We start from the raw sequence: 13,851 nt of genomic DNA on the forward strand, positions 1-13,851 counted from the left end.
TGATTTTCAATTTCCCGTAATAGTTTGTTTTCGTTTCTACTCCCCAATCTTTATCTACGAGTTATTATAATAACTAGTAACGATGATAGAGTATGAAGTTTTTATCATTATATAATATTTTTAAGATATCCATTATATCTACAATTATAATAGTATAAGATAACAAGAATAAAAATCACAACTATATAACATATGTAAGAGTCGTTCTCTTTACCTAAAAACTAATGCTCACGTCCAATAATAGATTCAAAAATAAAAGTTAAAATAAGGTCTTATCAGGTCAATAAGTTTCAACAAATTTCAACATATCATGTCAACAAGTTTACACTAATTATATAGTTTACTCTCTTGCAATCATGAATGATCATATCCAAATAGTACAATCCAGGGCAATCAATTTTAATCAGTTTCAAATAGTAGAATCCCAATTTTGATAACCTTGTTGTACTTCCCATATGCTAAAATAGATGTTACACTCACATATGCACAAAGTGGTACGAGTTTGAAATTATGATAGAAACCAGGATATCATAGGTTGTAGGTTGCACGAAAAAGGAAAACGAAAACATATCGATACTGGGAAACATATTTAAAGAAGCTCGAAATTTTGTTTATCGGCCAAGCGTTCCATTATTATCCTATAAAATTGAGAAATGTTTATTTCTAAGATGGGACATGTTTTGAGACGTTTTCAATTTCCGAAACGTTTTCGGAAACGGTGAACTTCCAAAGATTTTGTTTTCGAGCAACATAATATAGGAATCAAAATTGATTCATCATACCACATGTTTGGTTCGGTTCTATAATGAATAAGGTCTTATACTCTCTTGCAATCTACAGGACTTATCAAGTCCAATCAGTTCCTATAATTAAGTTTCAATCATGCCAATAAGGTATATAGTTTTACCCTTAGTTATGATGTATTTCGAATTAGATCAACTGTTTTAACGAATTAAAATATAGCCATTCGAGCCTAACCGACATAGAATTATATAATTTTAGTCTAAATAAGTTCAAACAACATAACAACAAAGAGAGTAACAAAATATATAAGTTACTTATTAGTTCAGATAAAGTAATATTTTATTATTCAATTAAATACTTAAGTACTCCATATGTGATATCGAATAAGATTCATTTGTTCAAACAAGTTACGTTTGATTTTTTAGTTAAATATTAAAATGCAGCATGGTACTCTTTATACCATAGTTTAAACAACTCGAAAGACCGAATACCCAATTTAATCCATTCCAAGTTTAAAACCGAATACTCAATTGTTTATCTCACCCCTAGTTATAAACACTTATCTTTTAAATTTTTAACTTTTAAAAATCTAAAAAACAAAACCCTTAGATTTTTATAAAAGCGGGATTAAAATTGAGAATGGCGGGCTTCCGCACATCTATAATTTTTGGGAATGGCGGGCTACCTCTCTAGTGAATAATTAGAAAAAAGAAAAGAAAAATAATGAAGCACACAAATTTCCACTCTCCTTCAACTTCTTCCCAACTCCGATCCCTACTCTTCAATGGATGAACTCCCTGCTCCACAAATCCATTCCAATTAATCAGTTCCATGAGCAACGCCAAATTCACTGGTGTTTTAACGACGTCAATCTCAACAAGTCCGAGCAATCAACACCCTTCATTCCGCCATCAAAGGTGATCCCTTATCTACCAATTCCTTGGAATCGGAGCTCTATAGTTCCATTGGCTAGAAATCATTAACTAATCCGTTCGTAAGGCGTCTCAAAGTTCCTCGGGCAATTTTCTCCTTTTCTCCCGCGCCTTAATTTTTTCCCCCAAATTTCTAGGGTTTATTTAGGATTCTTTCAAAGTTCGAATAATTTTTTAGTTTATCCCCAATTTGGTAAATTTGGTGGTTTGTCGTCGTTGTTTATTGAATTATTTCTCAAAGTCTTCCTCCCCGAATTTCTAGTGTTTTGCTGAGTTTTTGCTATACATTGTATTAGCTTCTTCAACCTTGTATTCTTATCAGTCCCCCCCCCCCCCCCCCCCAAATAATTTTTCTTTTGTTGATTGCACTTAGGTTTTGTGTTTTTTAGATAGCTTCAGTGCAGGTGCATTGATGAACTTTAGGCTATCCGTTTGAACCTACAAATAAGCAAGTGCAATCTTATTTTGTGTGTTGTGTTTTTGTTTATCGAGCAATCTACCACTTTCTTCCTGCTTTGATTTTTGTATGGCTGTAGGATCTTGCAGCTTATAGATCACACAAGCTATGCGTTGTCAGATTTTGAAGGTGACCACACCCCGATTGCCAATGATGAGTTTATCGGATCAGATGTCATCTTAGGGACCAAGAAAATAGAGGCAAGTCCATTCCAGTCTTGTTGATCTGTTGAACATCGTAGATCATCTTACATATCTCTAGTTAAGACTTATACATCTGCATATAATAATTTTGGGGGGGGGGGGGGGCAGTTGAATGTGCATCAATTGATTGTGCTGTTGGAGGGTCATCTATGTGTCGATTACTGTATGTAGTGTTTTTCTTCTCTTGTTTCTATTAACTACTAATAATAATATTCAGTAGTTATCAAGTGCCCCGACACTTACTGGACCCAGAATATCACTAGTTTCAGTCATGCAGGTATTTCATTATTCTCATCTCTTCTGATTTTCCTAAAAGATAAGCTATATAAGTAAAATCTAGCTACTGCAAGACCATACTCGTTTGTCGTGGATATTGATAGCTATTTTTCGTCATTTGATCTTACTTGTACTACAGGCAAGAAACAACACTCATGTTCTGGTCTCAGTCTCACTAAAACTTTTCAGTGACCGGTAAACTTGTCTAGTTGTCTGCCTCTATAAAATAACTTTATGTCTCTGTTCTCTTTTTTATTGGAGTTTATATTTATTTAGTTTTATATTATTGAATCATGTTTCCTTGCTCAAATTTTTTAAGATCAGGAGTGCAAAAGGCTGGGAGCTCGACTAGGTAAATACTTAACAGGGCATCAACTTGGAATTTTCTGTTTTGTGAGCATTTCATTTGGAGAGAATATTACAACTTTCTTCTCATTGGTTCAATCAGTTGCTATGCTGATCAGTATCAGTTTTGACCTCTAAAATTAACTCGTAAATCTTCCTTGGCTAGTCTGATGTTCTGAAACACACTTTTGAACTAGGTTATAACTGTTTCAGTTTTGAATATATCACTTATAATTGTAATTGTGTTATGTTACAGTTGCTGATGACCTCACTGTGCACCCTAACCTTCATGGTGGATATCTTGCTTTAATTTCATAGGTACTTTAATGATTCTCTTTCTTCTGGTCAGTAAACGAATGTTCTTCAACCTGCTTGAATGTTTTCTTCAGTAGATCAACTTCAATAATATAATGAAAATAAATTCATGTTTCCACATTTGAAACTTTTAGTATAGTACCCATATGATGTAACATAGTACTATACCAAAAATTTCCTTAATAGACTAATATTGAAGTTACTCTTAAACCGATGTTTTGTTACCTATCATAGTATCATGTTTATGTTTCCATTCAATACTAAAAATAAAATCCACCCGACTCATGTTGCTCCACAACAAGTATCTGATTTACTAATGTATTAGTTCGACATCTGTATCTTTGAGGGGGTCGAAAAAGCACGAGGCTAATGCGTGACCTCGTCCCTCGTGGGTGTGACGCTTCTTTTTGTCAAATCAAGTGTAATTGGATTTCCTGTGAGTTTACACCCAATTGACTAGTAATATAGGAGTCGCCATTCAGTTTTTAACGACAATGAGAAAAACTGACAAAACCCGGTTATCGTGACATAAAGGGAGTGCAATTATGTTTGACCACGACGGCCGTAGGTTCCCTTGTGATCCCTGGTGTGGGGATCTCTCAACATACACCCGCAAGGTAGAGATTGAGGGTTCGGGGGACTGTAACTACCGAGAGGAGTACTCGCTCTTCGATAACTCCAGAGGCAGGATATCCTTACTAGCTCAGCATAAATAATTGAAGGGACATGTGTTAACTATTAAACTAATCTGAGTTGATTTTAACAATATGCAACATATAATACTAATTCGAGCGCGATTATCTGATTTAGATTGTATTAAGGGACCTAGCATGATAATCCGATTTCCCAAAAATATTATATTTATTAGGCGTGATAGAACAATCAGATTCAATTAGTTTAACATATCATAAAAGGGCGAGGAAAGAAATTAAATCATGGAAAAGGGACACATTACGACGCACCCTTGAGAGGTGCGTCACGGTTCTCAGAAAACTAACCACTTTGACTTTGCTATTTCTCCTTTTATTTAACGAATCTCAAGTTACGGGACATTTCCTTCCCGCAGCAGGTACCGGCACCGGGGCCACATTTGCCGGCGAGTCACCATCATCGTCCGATGATACCGCTAGCCTTTTTTTTTTCTATTTGTAGGCCGGGCCTAGGGTTTCAAATCCCTAAAATAAGTCAAGCTTAATAACAATCTACGCTGACTTTCTGAAGCCCTACTTGCAACCTTAAAAAGAACCCTGATTTCTCCAACGAAAGCAATCGACATGATGATTCCTAGCGAAAACTCGCGAAAAGGAATCAAGCCGTTTACTAATTTGGGGCCAATCTTTCGCAATATACCTCAATACAGCACCAATTGATGGGGAGGATACGTTCTGTTCGATTTATGGATCGATTGCAACAGAAAGCGTGATCAATTCCGCAGCATGAGGCTTAGGCTTAGGGGTTGGAGTCAATACTCAGAATAATAATTGTGTGTTGTTCTTTTTTCACGTCGAACTTGGGCTATATTTATAGAAAAGAGTTCGTCGAAAGATAGAATTGTAGAGCTCTAATCCACGAGGAATTAGGAAAGAACACGTCCCAGGTAATTTCAGCGCCCAGGCCTGGGCGCCGAAGATTTCGGCGCCCAGAGCCAGGCGTTGAAATAGGATCTGGGCTGTTTTCTTAGTCAGATTCGGATTCCTAGAATCCGGAGTGTTTGAGACTTAATCGAGTCTTTTAGTGCGTATTAACCTTGTGACGAAATGCGTTTGGGCCCGTTACGAACTCTAGGCTCGTTAGGATTTTAATTAATACGTGACTCTTATTTTCGAATCATACTAGGAATAGGATTGTAATCTCTATCTCATTTAGGATTTATGTTGGAGTGCATCACCTAATTCTGACAGGTTTCTATCTTTTATGACTTGCCACTTTTAACAACTACCCATTACGGCAGTTACTATTTTTAGCAAGTTTCCATAAATAGTAGGTTCCTATAAATAGCAGGTTTCGGGTGAAATGAAAAGGGGTGATCGAGATTCGTTATTTTATAGGAGATGCGTTGTCAATTGGAGATTTATGCTTTCATCATCGAACCTTCACTTTCGGGAATGGGGACAAAAGTAGGTGTCTACAGTTAGCCCCCACTTTGACTAAGTCTTGGAGTAAGACGATGGTCAAAGTACTAGACGGAGTGCATCACACAAGCCATGGTGACCTGTTTTTTGCGAGGGTCTCACGAGCCCCCGACTGATAACATTTGACTTAAGGGTCATCACTTGAAGTGTCGACATATCCCTCACGTGTCATTGGGATTTGTCAACGGATAGTATAGAAACTCCCTCACTTTGTCATTGGAAGTATCCAAAGAGGCGTAGAAAACTCCCTCACTTTGTCATTGGGAGTAGCTACTTGATGTTTTCGAAATCAAAGCTATAAAGTGTAATTGGGCCTTGCCAAGCCCAATCACGAGGTAAAAATGTTTTTAAAGATTCTCATTTTCAGGGTTAGCTAAACGAGAAAACCCCCTTGTTTTTATGGGACGTAAAACGAAGGAAAATCCAGCACATCGTTCTTTTTTTGAAAAAAACGGAAAACCAATCCTTTAATTTTTGGAAAAAAGGAAAACTACTCACATCGCCTTTTTTTTTTTTTGGAAAAACGGAAAACCAATATTTTAAAGGGAAAGCTACTCACATCGCTTTTTTGGAAAAACGGAAAACCAATCCTTTAAAAAAAGGAAAGCTACTCACATCGCTTTTTTGGAAAAACGGAAAACCAATCCTTTAAAAAAGGAAAGCTACTCACATCGCTTTTTTGGAAAACCGGAAAACCAATCCTAAAAAAAAGAAAGCTACTCACATCGTTTTTTTGGAAAAACGGAAAACCAATCCTTTAAAAAAAGGAAAGCTACTCACATCGCTTTTTTGGAAAAACGGAAAACCAGAAAAGTTATCGCTGCAACGACTAAGGACCTGCGCGGCTAGTGACGCAGACCCCGCCGGCTGAAGATGGAGAGCCTTGTCCGTTGAGGGTGGACGTCCATGAATTCGTTATTCGATTTGGAACTCGCGCGGTTCGTGGCGTGATCTTGCCCAATTGAGGTGGGCAAGTCCCTATTTCATTGGTTCTTGTGATTTCTTTTGAGAATTTCTTTTCTTATTCATTCTCGCAGGAGCGAATTCTTTCGAGGGATGCTCGGATTTTCGTTGTAACCTGAATATGGGTTGACAACGTGCTTAGACGGACCATTGCTTTGTGGTCATCTTCTTTCGTGGTTTTTGAGCTAGTCTTTATGGCTCGATTTTGCCACCACTTGGGTCTTTGATCAGAGGACCACGTACAAGTATCAACGGCGACCTTTGCTCTGAGATCGAAGTCCGTTTTTCTTTAGTTTATCCAGACATGGGACTGTATATAGCGTAGTCCGGGAATATGATTTTAACTCCGCGCACTCTTTGTTGGAGTATATATTTTTTCGCGAGCCCCCGAGCACTTGGGCTTGTCGGTCATTTTTCGCCAAGAGAGGGATGTTTATAACGTCTTTTAATCATGTTTGGGGTCGCGCTCGTATGTGCGAGCGACCTTTATAGTGGTGTGCTATTTTGGTGAAGTCGTGGAGTGCGACTTCAGTTTTCGGGCGACAAAGTTTATTTCCCATAACATCCGGTTTGGCTTGGCCCGGATTAATCTTTTGACAGACAAACATTTTTTATTTTGAGAAACCAACGACTTAACGATTTTTTTTTTTTGGTGTTTCGAAGAATGACTTTGATATTTATTTTGCTCATATTTGTTTTGAAAAGTGTACACATATATTCCTTGAGACAAGTCTAAGTTTCGATCAAGTTTTAACATTCATTTTTGCTATTTGGGTGCTAAAGGTGCTTTTGGGATTGATCTTAATGCAATAGGGCCTCGTGTCTAGCAACACGGTTTTAAGTCCTATCCTGTTCCGCGTTTTGTGAAATCTGGGCCTTGGGCTGCATTTTCGGCGCCCAAGGCTAGGCGTTAATTATTCCGGCGCCCAGCCATGGGCGCTGAAAGTCCTTTCCTGGCGAATTTTGATTTTCGGATTTCTTAACGCGTTTCCCAATGGGATCAGGATGTCACTTGATGTCTTCAGCTATATATAGGGGCTAGATACGTCCCTATTTCCCATCACTCTCAATTTCCTTCTCTCTTGTAATTGTTGCGTTTTAATTACTCCTTGCTTTTGTCATGTCGATTCCTCCTTTCTCACGCCAACGGGCTGTTAGGCGTTGGCTACGAGCCCTTACTCCTACAGAAAAGGCTTTGTTGAAAGAATACCACTTAGAGGCACTTTTAGGCTTACAACAAATTAATATTGATTACAACTTTCTGCATGCAGCCCTAAGCTTTTGGGATTCCGATCATCATGTTTTTATTTTTCGGGGCAACGAAATATGTCCTTTGCCAGATGAATTTGCTGCGATCCTTGGTTATCCTACTAATGCTACTCCTGCCACTCCTGGCACCATTGAAGAGGGTAAAACAACCATAGGGGCTTTCCTAAGACTAGATGCTAACATGCTTGCTGAGATTGTTGTAGGTGATGAGGTTAATTTGGCAAAACTTGTAAAACATCATTTTAGGCCTAGTAAAAATATGACCGAACAGAAATTGAACATTCGGGCCCTTGTATTTTGCTTGTTGAATCATTATTTGCTGTCGAATAATAATGGCGAGTTCGGTGACATAAGGTTGATCCCCTTGATTAGCCAGATGGAAAGTTGCTATTCTATTATGCCGTTGGTTGTTGCCGAGACTTTGATGAGTGCGGATGAGCTGAAGAAGGTTGCCAAATCTGAATATTTTAAGGGGAGCCCCCAATTGCTGCAGGTAATCGATCTTTTCCTTGCGCACATATACGTTTTTTTTGTATATTTTTTATTCGCCCCGCATTGGAGCTGATTTTCAGCGCCCAGGACTGGGCGCTAGGATTTTCGGCGCCTGGCCCTGGGCGTTGAAACTGCGCCCCAGGAACCGTTTATTATTTTTTTGATCTGATCGTACCCGTTTTTTGCAGATTTGGCTCATGGAACGACTAGGCTTTTGGAAACTCCTGCCGATCCTAAACATTATCGCCCTATAGCCTTGGGTAACCGAAAATATTTGCACCGAGGCCAAGACGAGGCCGAGTGGGCCTCCTTTTTTACTCATGGTATCTGTTCTATTAAGTGGGTGGTACCGTGGTGGGGTTTGACTACTATGACGGGGGGTTCTGATGTATCGGTTTATGTTTCCTTGTTGGGGCTATCTCGGCCCATTTATATCTTCCCTTACCGAGTCATGCGTCAATACGGTTTAAGGCAGACTATCCCCTTTTCTGATACGGTACCACCTAAAGTAGCGGCCTTTTCACAAGCACAGGTTCAAGCATGGGCTAAGTATTATGATGGTCTCCCGCGTTGGGCCGTAGCTACAAATGGCTTTGTGGGTCTTTCTGAAAACTACAAGTTGTGGATGAGCTCCGATGATAAGGCTGTGAGGACCAAGGCTCGTAATGGGGAGCCGGCTGAGCTTTTGATACCTCGTATTCGGGTTAGATATGAGGGCCGTGATTCTGCCAATCCTCGCACCCATGGTATTAAAACTGTGAAAGCTCGTCCTGATCGAAAGCGAAAGGAAGTTCCTCCCCGTTCTAGTTCAAGGCCCAAGAAGATGCCTAACATGAAGGGGCCTGCCGTTGTTAAAGGAAATGCAGGCTCTCGCGGAGATCGTCGCCGGAACAATGTATGGGTTAGGAAGGCTCAACCGCCAGTAGAAACAGTAATCCAGTTGATGTTGATAATCCTTCCCCTACCATTGTCTGTGCCCTTGAGGCTGAGCGGGCTATAACCGAGAATGTTTCTGAAGCCTTGGCGTCTTTGGAAGTTAGTGTCCAGGAGCCAGTTCTTATCGAGATTGATATAGGGGCAGCGCAGAAGACTGTAGGGGTGGATCCTGCGAACGTTGCCCTCTACAAGACTTTATTTGATGATCCGGAAGAACTAGAGTAGTGTAGTTCTTGCTAGGGTGTAGCTGCCCTTTATTTATTTCAGTTGTGTTTGTTTTTCATTCCTTAGCACTTTGTTTTCCTTCTTATTATTTTTTAATAAAGGCGTATTTTATTTTCATTTTTTGTCTAACACTTTTTGCACAATGTATATATGTTTTTTTTTATTGGACCGAATCCTTGGTAAGGATTGCCTACGTATCTTGTCAGAATCAGGTCGCGCGTAGTTCTAGCTAGAATAAATTCTAGGATGCCGGATTTTAATAGATATGCCCTGAGGTGGAAGCATATTACTTAATCGGTCAAATGAGTGAAGTATTATCATTATTTTCGTCTGCCGCTTTTTTTTGCCGTAAGCCGCGTATTATGTTATTTTTTTGTACGGCTATATTTTTTTTTTGGTAAGCCTATTTGGATACGTGCTGTACCCCCCAAGTGTTCGTTATTTTTCCGTTATGTGCGGATAAAATGACGAGCACTTCTGGAAAAAAAATTTAGGCAGGCAGAGAGTTTCAGCGCCCAGGCTGGGGCGTCAAAGATTTCGGCGCCCAGCCCTGGGCGCTGAAAATGATTTCTGGCGGTCGCTTTTGACGCTTTGCTTCACATGTTCTTGCATTAATTTCTTTTTTTCTTCGTTTTGTACTTTGCTTTTTGCTCGTATTTAAAATCAATTTTGAGGCTATTTCGGAGGCTTTTTTGACTGTTAGCGTAATACGCATTTTTGTCCGGATTAATTTTTTCTATTCGTGACTCGAAACGGCTTTGAAAATGGAGTTAGGGTGCGGAAGATATGAAGATCTTTGTGTAAGCTTTTGGGTGGGTTGAGGTGTGTGTTAATGAAGGGTATGGTGGGGTTACATTTTATTAATTTCCTTTTTTAAGCAACATTTGCATTTGTTTTGGATTTGATTTCCTTTGATTTCTTTGGGTTGCATGGGTTGACCTTTATGATTACACGGGTTGACTTTTTATGTCTTGGAGATATGAAGGGGATGGTACGGTTTATTTTGTGGATTTCGGGAATTGGTTTCCATGTCACGACTTCAAGACCGAGTGGGCCTTGCTGTTGGGCCTAAAGTGGGCCGCCTCTTTGCAAGTACGTTTGGTGCTTTATTTAGTGTTAGAATGAAAGTTTTTTAGGAGAAATCTTACGCCTTTATTAATTTGGGAAGTAAGGGAAACACACTGAAATAAAATTGACCTATAATCTAAGGGGTCTTAGGACCATCTAAAGCCTTTATTTTTTTTTTCTACCAATCTAAAGAACTACTAGGTGCTTTTTACTAAGGTGTTCTATATGGCTCAAGCCTTGGGTTTAGTCTCGTAAAATCTTGGTCCTTCACCGGTACTCATCTTGAATTCTATTCCTTCTGCATTGACCCACTGATATGTCTTCACCCATCCGTTCTTGATCTCTTCTAGTGTTGATGCCGGAGAGATTAACCGGGTTGGATCGAAACCTTCATCTTGTAAAGCTAGGGTAGTCATCACAGTCTCGTCCTCCATAGGCCTCGATTCGTTAAACAATGTCCATAGAGCCTGGTTGTCCAATATTTCAGCTATTTTAGTCTTGGTGAGGTGGGGTGCCTCATCCAAGGTGTGGCAGTCGTGGGAAACTTCAATTCTGGGCCAAGTTTCAGTAAAGAGGTCCTGGCCCGATTCTTGAGACAGGTAGATATCTTCAGCATCATCATCCCACACATCGCATACTTCTCTCTCGATTCGATCCATAGGGACCACAGCGAGTGGTGCACCTTGAGGTGTAATGTACACCGTAGGGTCGAAGTTCTCATTGTCTGGTAGGTCGAGAGAGATGTGACAAGAGTCGAGTGGGCTCTTGTTGTTGTTGGGTTTGCCAACGTTGGGGAGAGGTATTATTTCCTCTATCATATCCTGGATCATGTTTTTTAGTGTCCAGCAGTTTTCAGTATCATGCCCATTCCCTTGATGGAACTCGCAGCGAGCGCCCTCGACCCAGTGCTTATTTTTTACTGAAGGGTCGGGTGTGGGGCCTATGGGCCTTAGTTTTCCCTGATTGGTTAGTCTTTGGAAAGCTTGTACTAGAGTCGACCCGAGTGGGGCAAACTTTCGATTTCGGGTCCACCTTCCCGGGCTCCTTCGGGTTACAGCATGGACCTTTTGGGCTTGGGGCATGGGGCCCCTGCGGTAGGTGCTACTCTTGTATGCAGGTTTGCTTTGTACTGTTTTTGTGAGGTCATCCTCGATCTTTATTCCCATATCATAAACCCTCTTGAAGGTATCAAGGTTCAAGTATCTAAGATGCTGTTTGTAAGTTGGGTCCAGATTGTCAATGAATTTTTGGGCTAATTCGGTTCCAGGAGGCCAAATGACCAGTAATGCAAAATGTTTGGCTTGCGTAGCCGCTAAGGATTCGTTTTCCATTTTTAGTTGGTTCACGAGCAGGGTCATTTGGGTTATTTGGTTCTGTACCTCTTCTATAGACATGTTTGAGGGTGCGAATCGAGTTTGGGGGAGCGGAGATCCTTGAAATGGGGAATGACGCATGGAGCTTGGAGTTACTAAACCTTGCGTTGGTGATGTAGCTTCGAGACGCACTAACCTTTGATTTTCAGATTGGCACCAAGTGGCAGGACCAGTCCTATGCATAAGATAAGCTAAAGTTTAGGCCCCAAAGTTTCAAGCATTACTTAGTCTAGACTTTGACTCTCTCTATTGGTTTTTTCGCTCTTTCTTTTATTGGTACACTCTTTGGTTTTTTGGTCATTCTTTGGATTTTCGAAACACTTGCCCGTGTGACATTCATAGTTATTAGCATGTTCGGTTTTGGTGCCAAGCATTGTCGTCGTAGGAGGCCTAACAACGACGCAAAGAGTTTTTTCTTTTTTTATTTTTTTTTTTCTAAGTCGCTTCTAGAATCGAGTGCTTTTTCTTACGCCCTCGTAGCATTTTTTTTTTTTTTAAGGAACGTTTTTTTTTGTGCTACGTATTTTCCTTTTGCGCGGGCACCGAGGCTGTTGCGCCTGACCAGAAGGCCAAGCAGCAACTTCAGTGCCCAGCGTAGGGCGTGAGAAATTCTGGCGCCCAGCCAGGGGCGTTGAAAATGCGTCCCTGGCTGGTTCTCGTTTTCTGTTTGCGTCTACTTTTGTTTATGCGACTTCGATTTTGCTGGCTTGCCTAATAACGTCCTTTACGCGTTTGTGCAGCGTTTGTGGGATTCGTTACAGGCCATCCCGAGCGTCGCTTATTTTTGTGGTGATCGTCCGGGTTTGCGGAACACGTATTTCGGTATAACTCTTTGGCAAATTGGTTTATGAATTTTTGGGCAATTTTTAAGGTCGTTGGTTTTTCTAGGATATTTTTTCACACATAATCATATATTTCGCTACACATAACTAACATTCCATCATGAGGCAATAATAATATGTCATGTAGTTCATGATAGGCTTCTATAGGTAGTTATTTGCGTCTGGCTTGGTACCGCTTCTATCGCAGATCCAACACATGCCCCGGTCGAGGTAGTGTCTTTAACAGACGAATTTCGCCAAGAGGCCAATCACGATGTAAGCCAAGGGGGCATGCACCAATGAGAGGGACCTAATGGGCGAGCGATTGGGTTTGGGACGGGTGTACTACTAGCGAAAGTGCCGAGTGGACAACATTCGAAGCGTATGCACCCCCTGGTTGGCGATGGGTATCCTTAGTCCCAACTCCCGAGATGAAACATCAAGGGAGCCAAGATTCGTTATGCGGTTCTGTCCGTTCACATTAATATGCTGATTTTCAGGTCGTCCCAACTTGATGGGGAAATAAACGCGGGGTAGGATCGTTTCACCCTTCGGCTATTTTGATTACCTACAAGCACGAGTATTTCCTTCACTATCCCCAGTGGAGTCGCCACTGTGAGGGGGTCGAAAAAGCACGAGGCTAATGCGTGACCTCGTCCCTCGTGGGTGTGACGCTTCTTTTTGTCAAATCAAGTGTAATTGGATTTCCTGTGAGTTTACACCCAATTGACTAGTAATATAGGAGTCGCCATTCAGTTTTTAACGACAATGAGAAAAACTGACAAAACCCGGTTATCGTGACATAAAGGGAGTGCAATTATGTTTGACCACGACGGCCGTAGGTTCCCTTGTGATCCCTGGTGTGGGGATCTCTCAACATACACCCGCAAGGTAGAGATTGAGGGTTCGGGGGACTGTAACTACCGAGAGGAGTACTCGCTCTTCGATAACTCCAGAGGCAGGATATCCTTACTAGCTCAGCATAAATAATTGAAGGGACATGTGTTAACTATTAAACTAATCTGAGTTGATTTTAACAATATGCAACATATAATAATAAATCGAGCGCGATTATCTGATTTAGATTGTATTAAGGGACCTAGCATGATAATCCAATTTCCCAAAAATATTATATTTATTAGGCGTGATAGAACAATCAGATTCAATTAGTTTAACAGTTCATAAAAGGGCGAGGAAAGCCATTAAATCGTGGAAAAGGGACACATTACGACGCACCCTTGAGAGGTGCATCACGGTTCTCAGAAAACTAACCACTTTGACTTTGCTATTTCTCCTTTTA

The 13,851-nt window shown here is 40.6% G+C and overlaps 1 protein-coding gene and 1 long non-coding RNA gene across 2 annotated transcripts; both read left to right on the forward strand.

Annotated features, from left to right (window-relative positions):
* The first annotated feature begins 1,350 nt into the window (after positions 1-1,350).
* Positions 1,351-3,654, forward strand: LOC110793718 (uncharacterized). The gene is made up of 3 exons (XR_008925895.1): positions 1,351-1,661; positions 2,213-3,104; positions 3,214-3,654. It is a non-coding gene; the product is annotated as an uncharacterized lncRNA (long non-coding RNA).
* Positions 3,655-7,250: 3,596 nt separating this feature from the next.
* Positions 7,251-10,265, forward strand: LOC130465876 (uncharacterized). The gene is made up of 2 exons (XM_056834693.1): positions 7,251-8,129; positions 8,317-10,265. Exons 1-2 carry the CDS (start codon positions 7,488-7,490, stop codon positions 8,380-8,382), a joined length of 708 nt encoding a protein of 235 aa, XP_056690671.1. The 5' UTR covers positions 7,251-7,487; the 3' UTR covers positions 8,383-10,265.
* Positions 10,266-13,851: the final 3,586 nt, after the last annotated feature.

This window comes from Spinacia oleracea, chromosome 1, assembly GCF_020520425.1.
Source record: "Spinacia oleracea cultivar Varoflay chromosome 1, BTI_SOV_V1, whole genome shotgun sequence".
Classification (NCBI taxonomy): Eukaryota; Viridiplantae; Streptophyta; class Magnoliopsida; order Caryophyllales; family Amaranthaceae; genus Spinacia; species Spinacia oleracea.

Coding starts and splice junctions, on each gene's coding strand:
- LOC130465876 (XM_056834693.1), top strand. CDS start 7,488: ATGTCGATTCCTCCTTTCTCACGCCAACGGGCTGTTAGGCGTTGGCTA. Junction 8,130..8,316: donor GGAGCCCCCAATTGCTGCAG/GTAATCGATCTT, acceptor CGTTTTTTGCAG/ATTTGGCTCATGGAACGACT.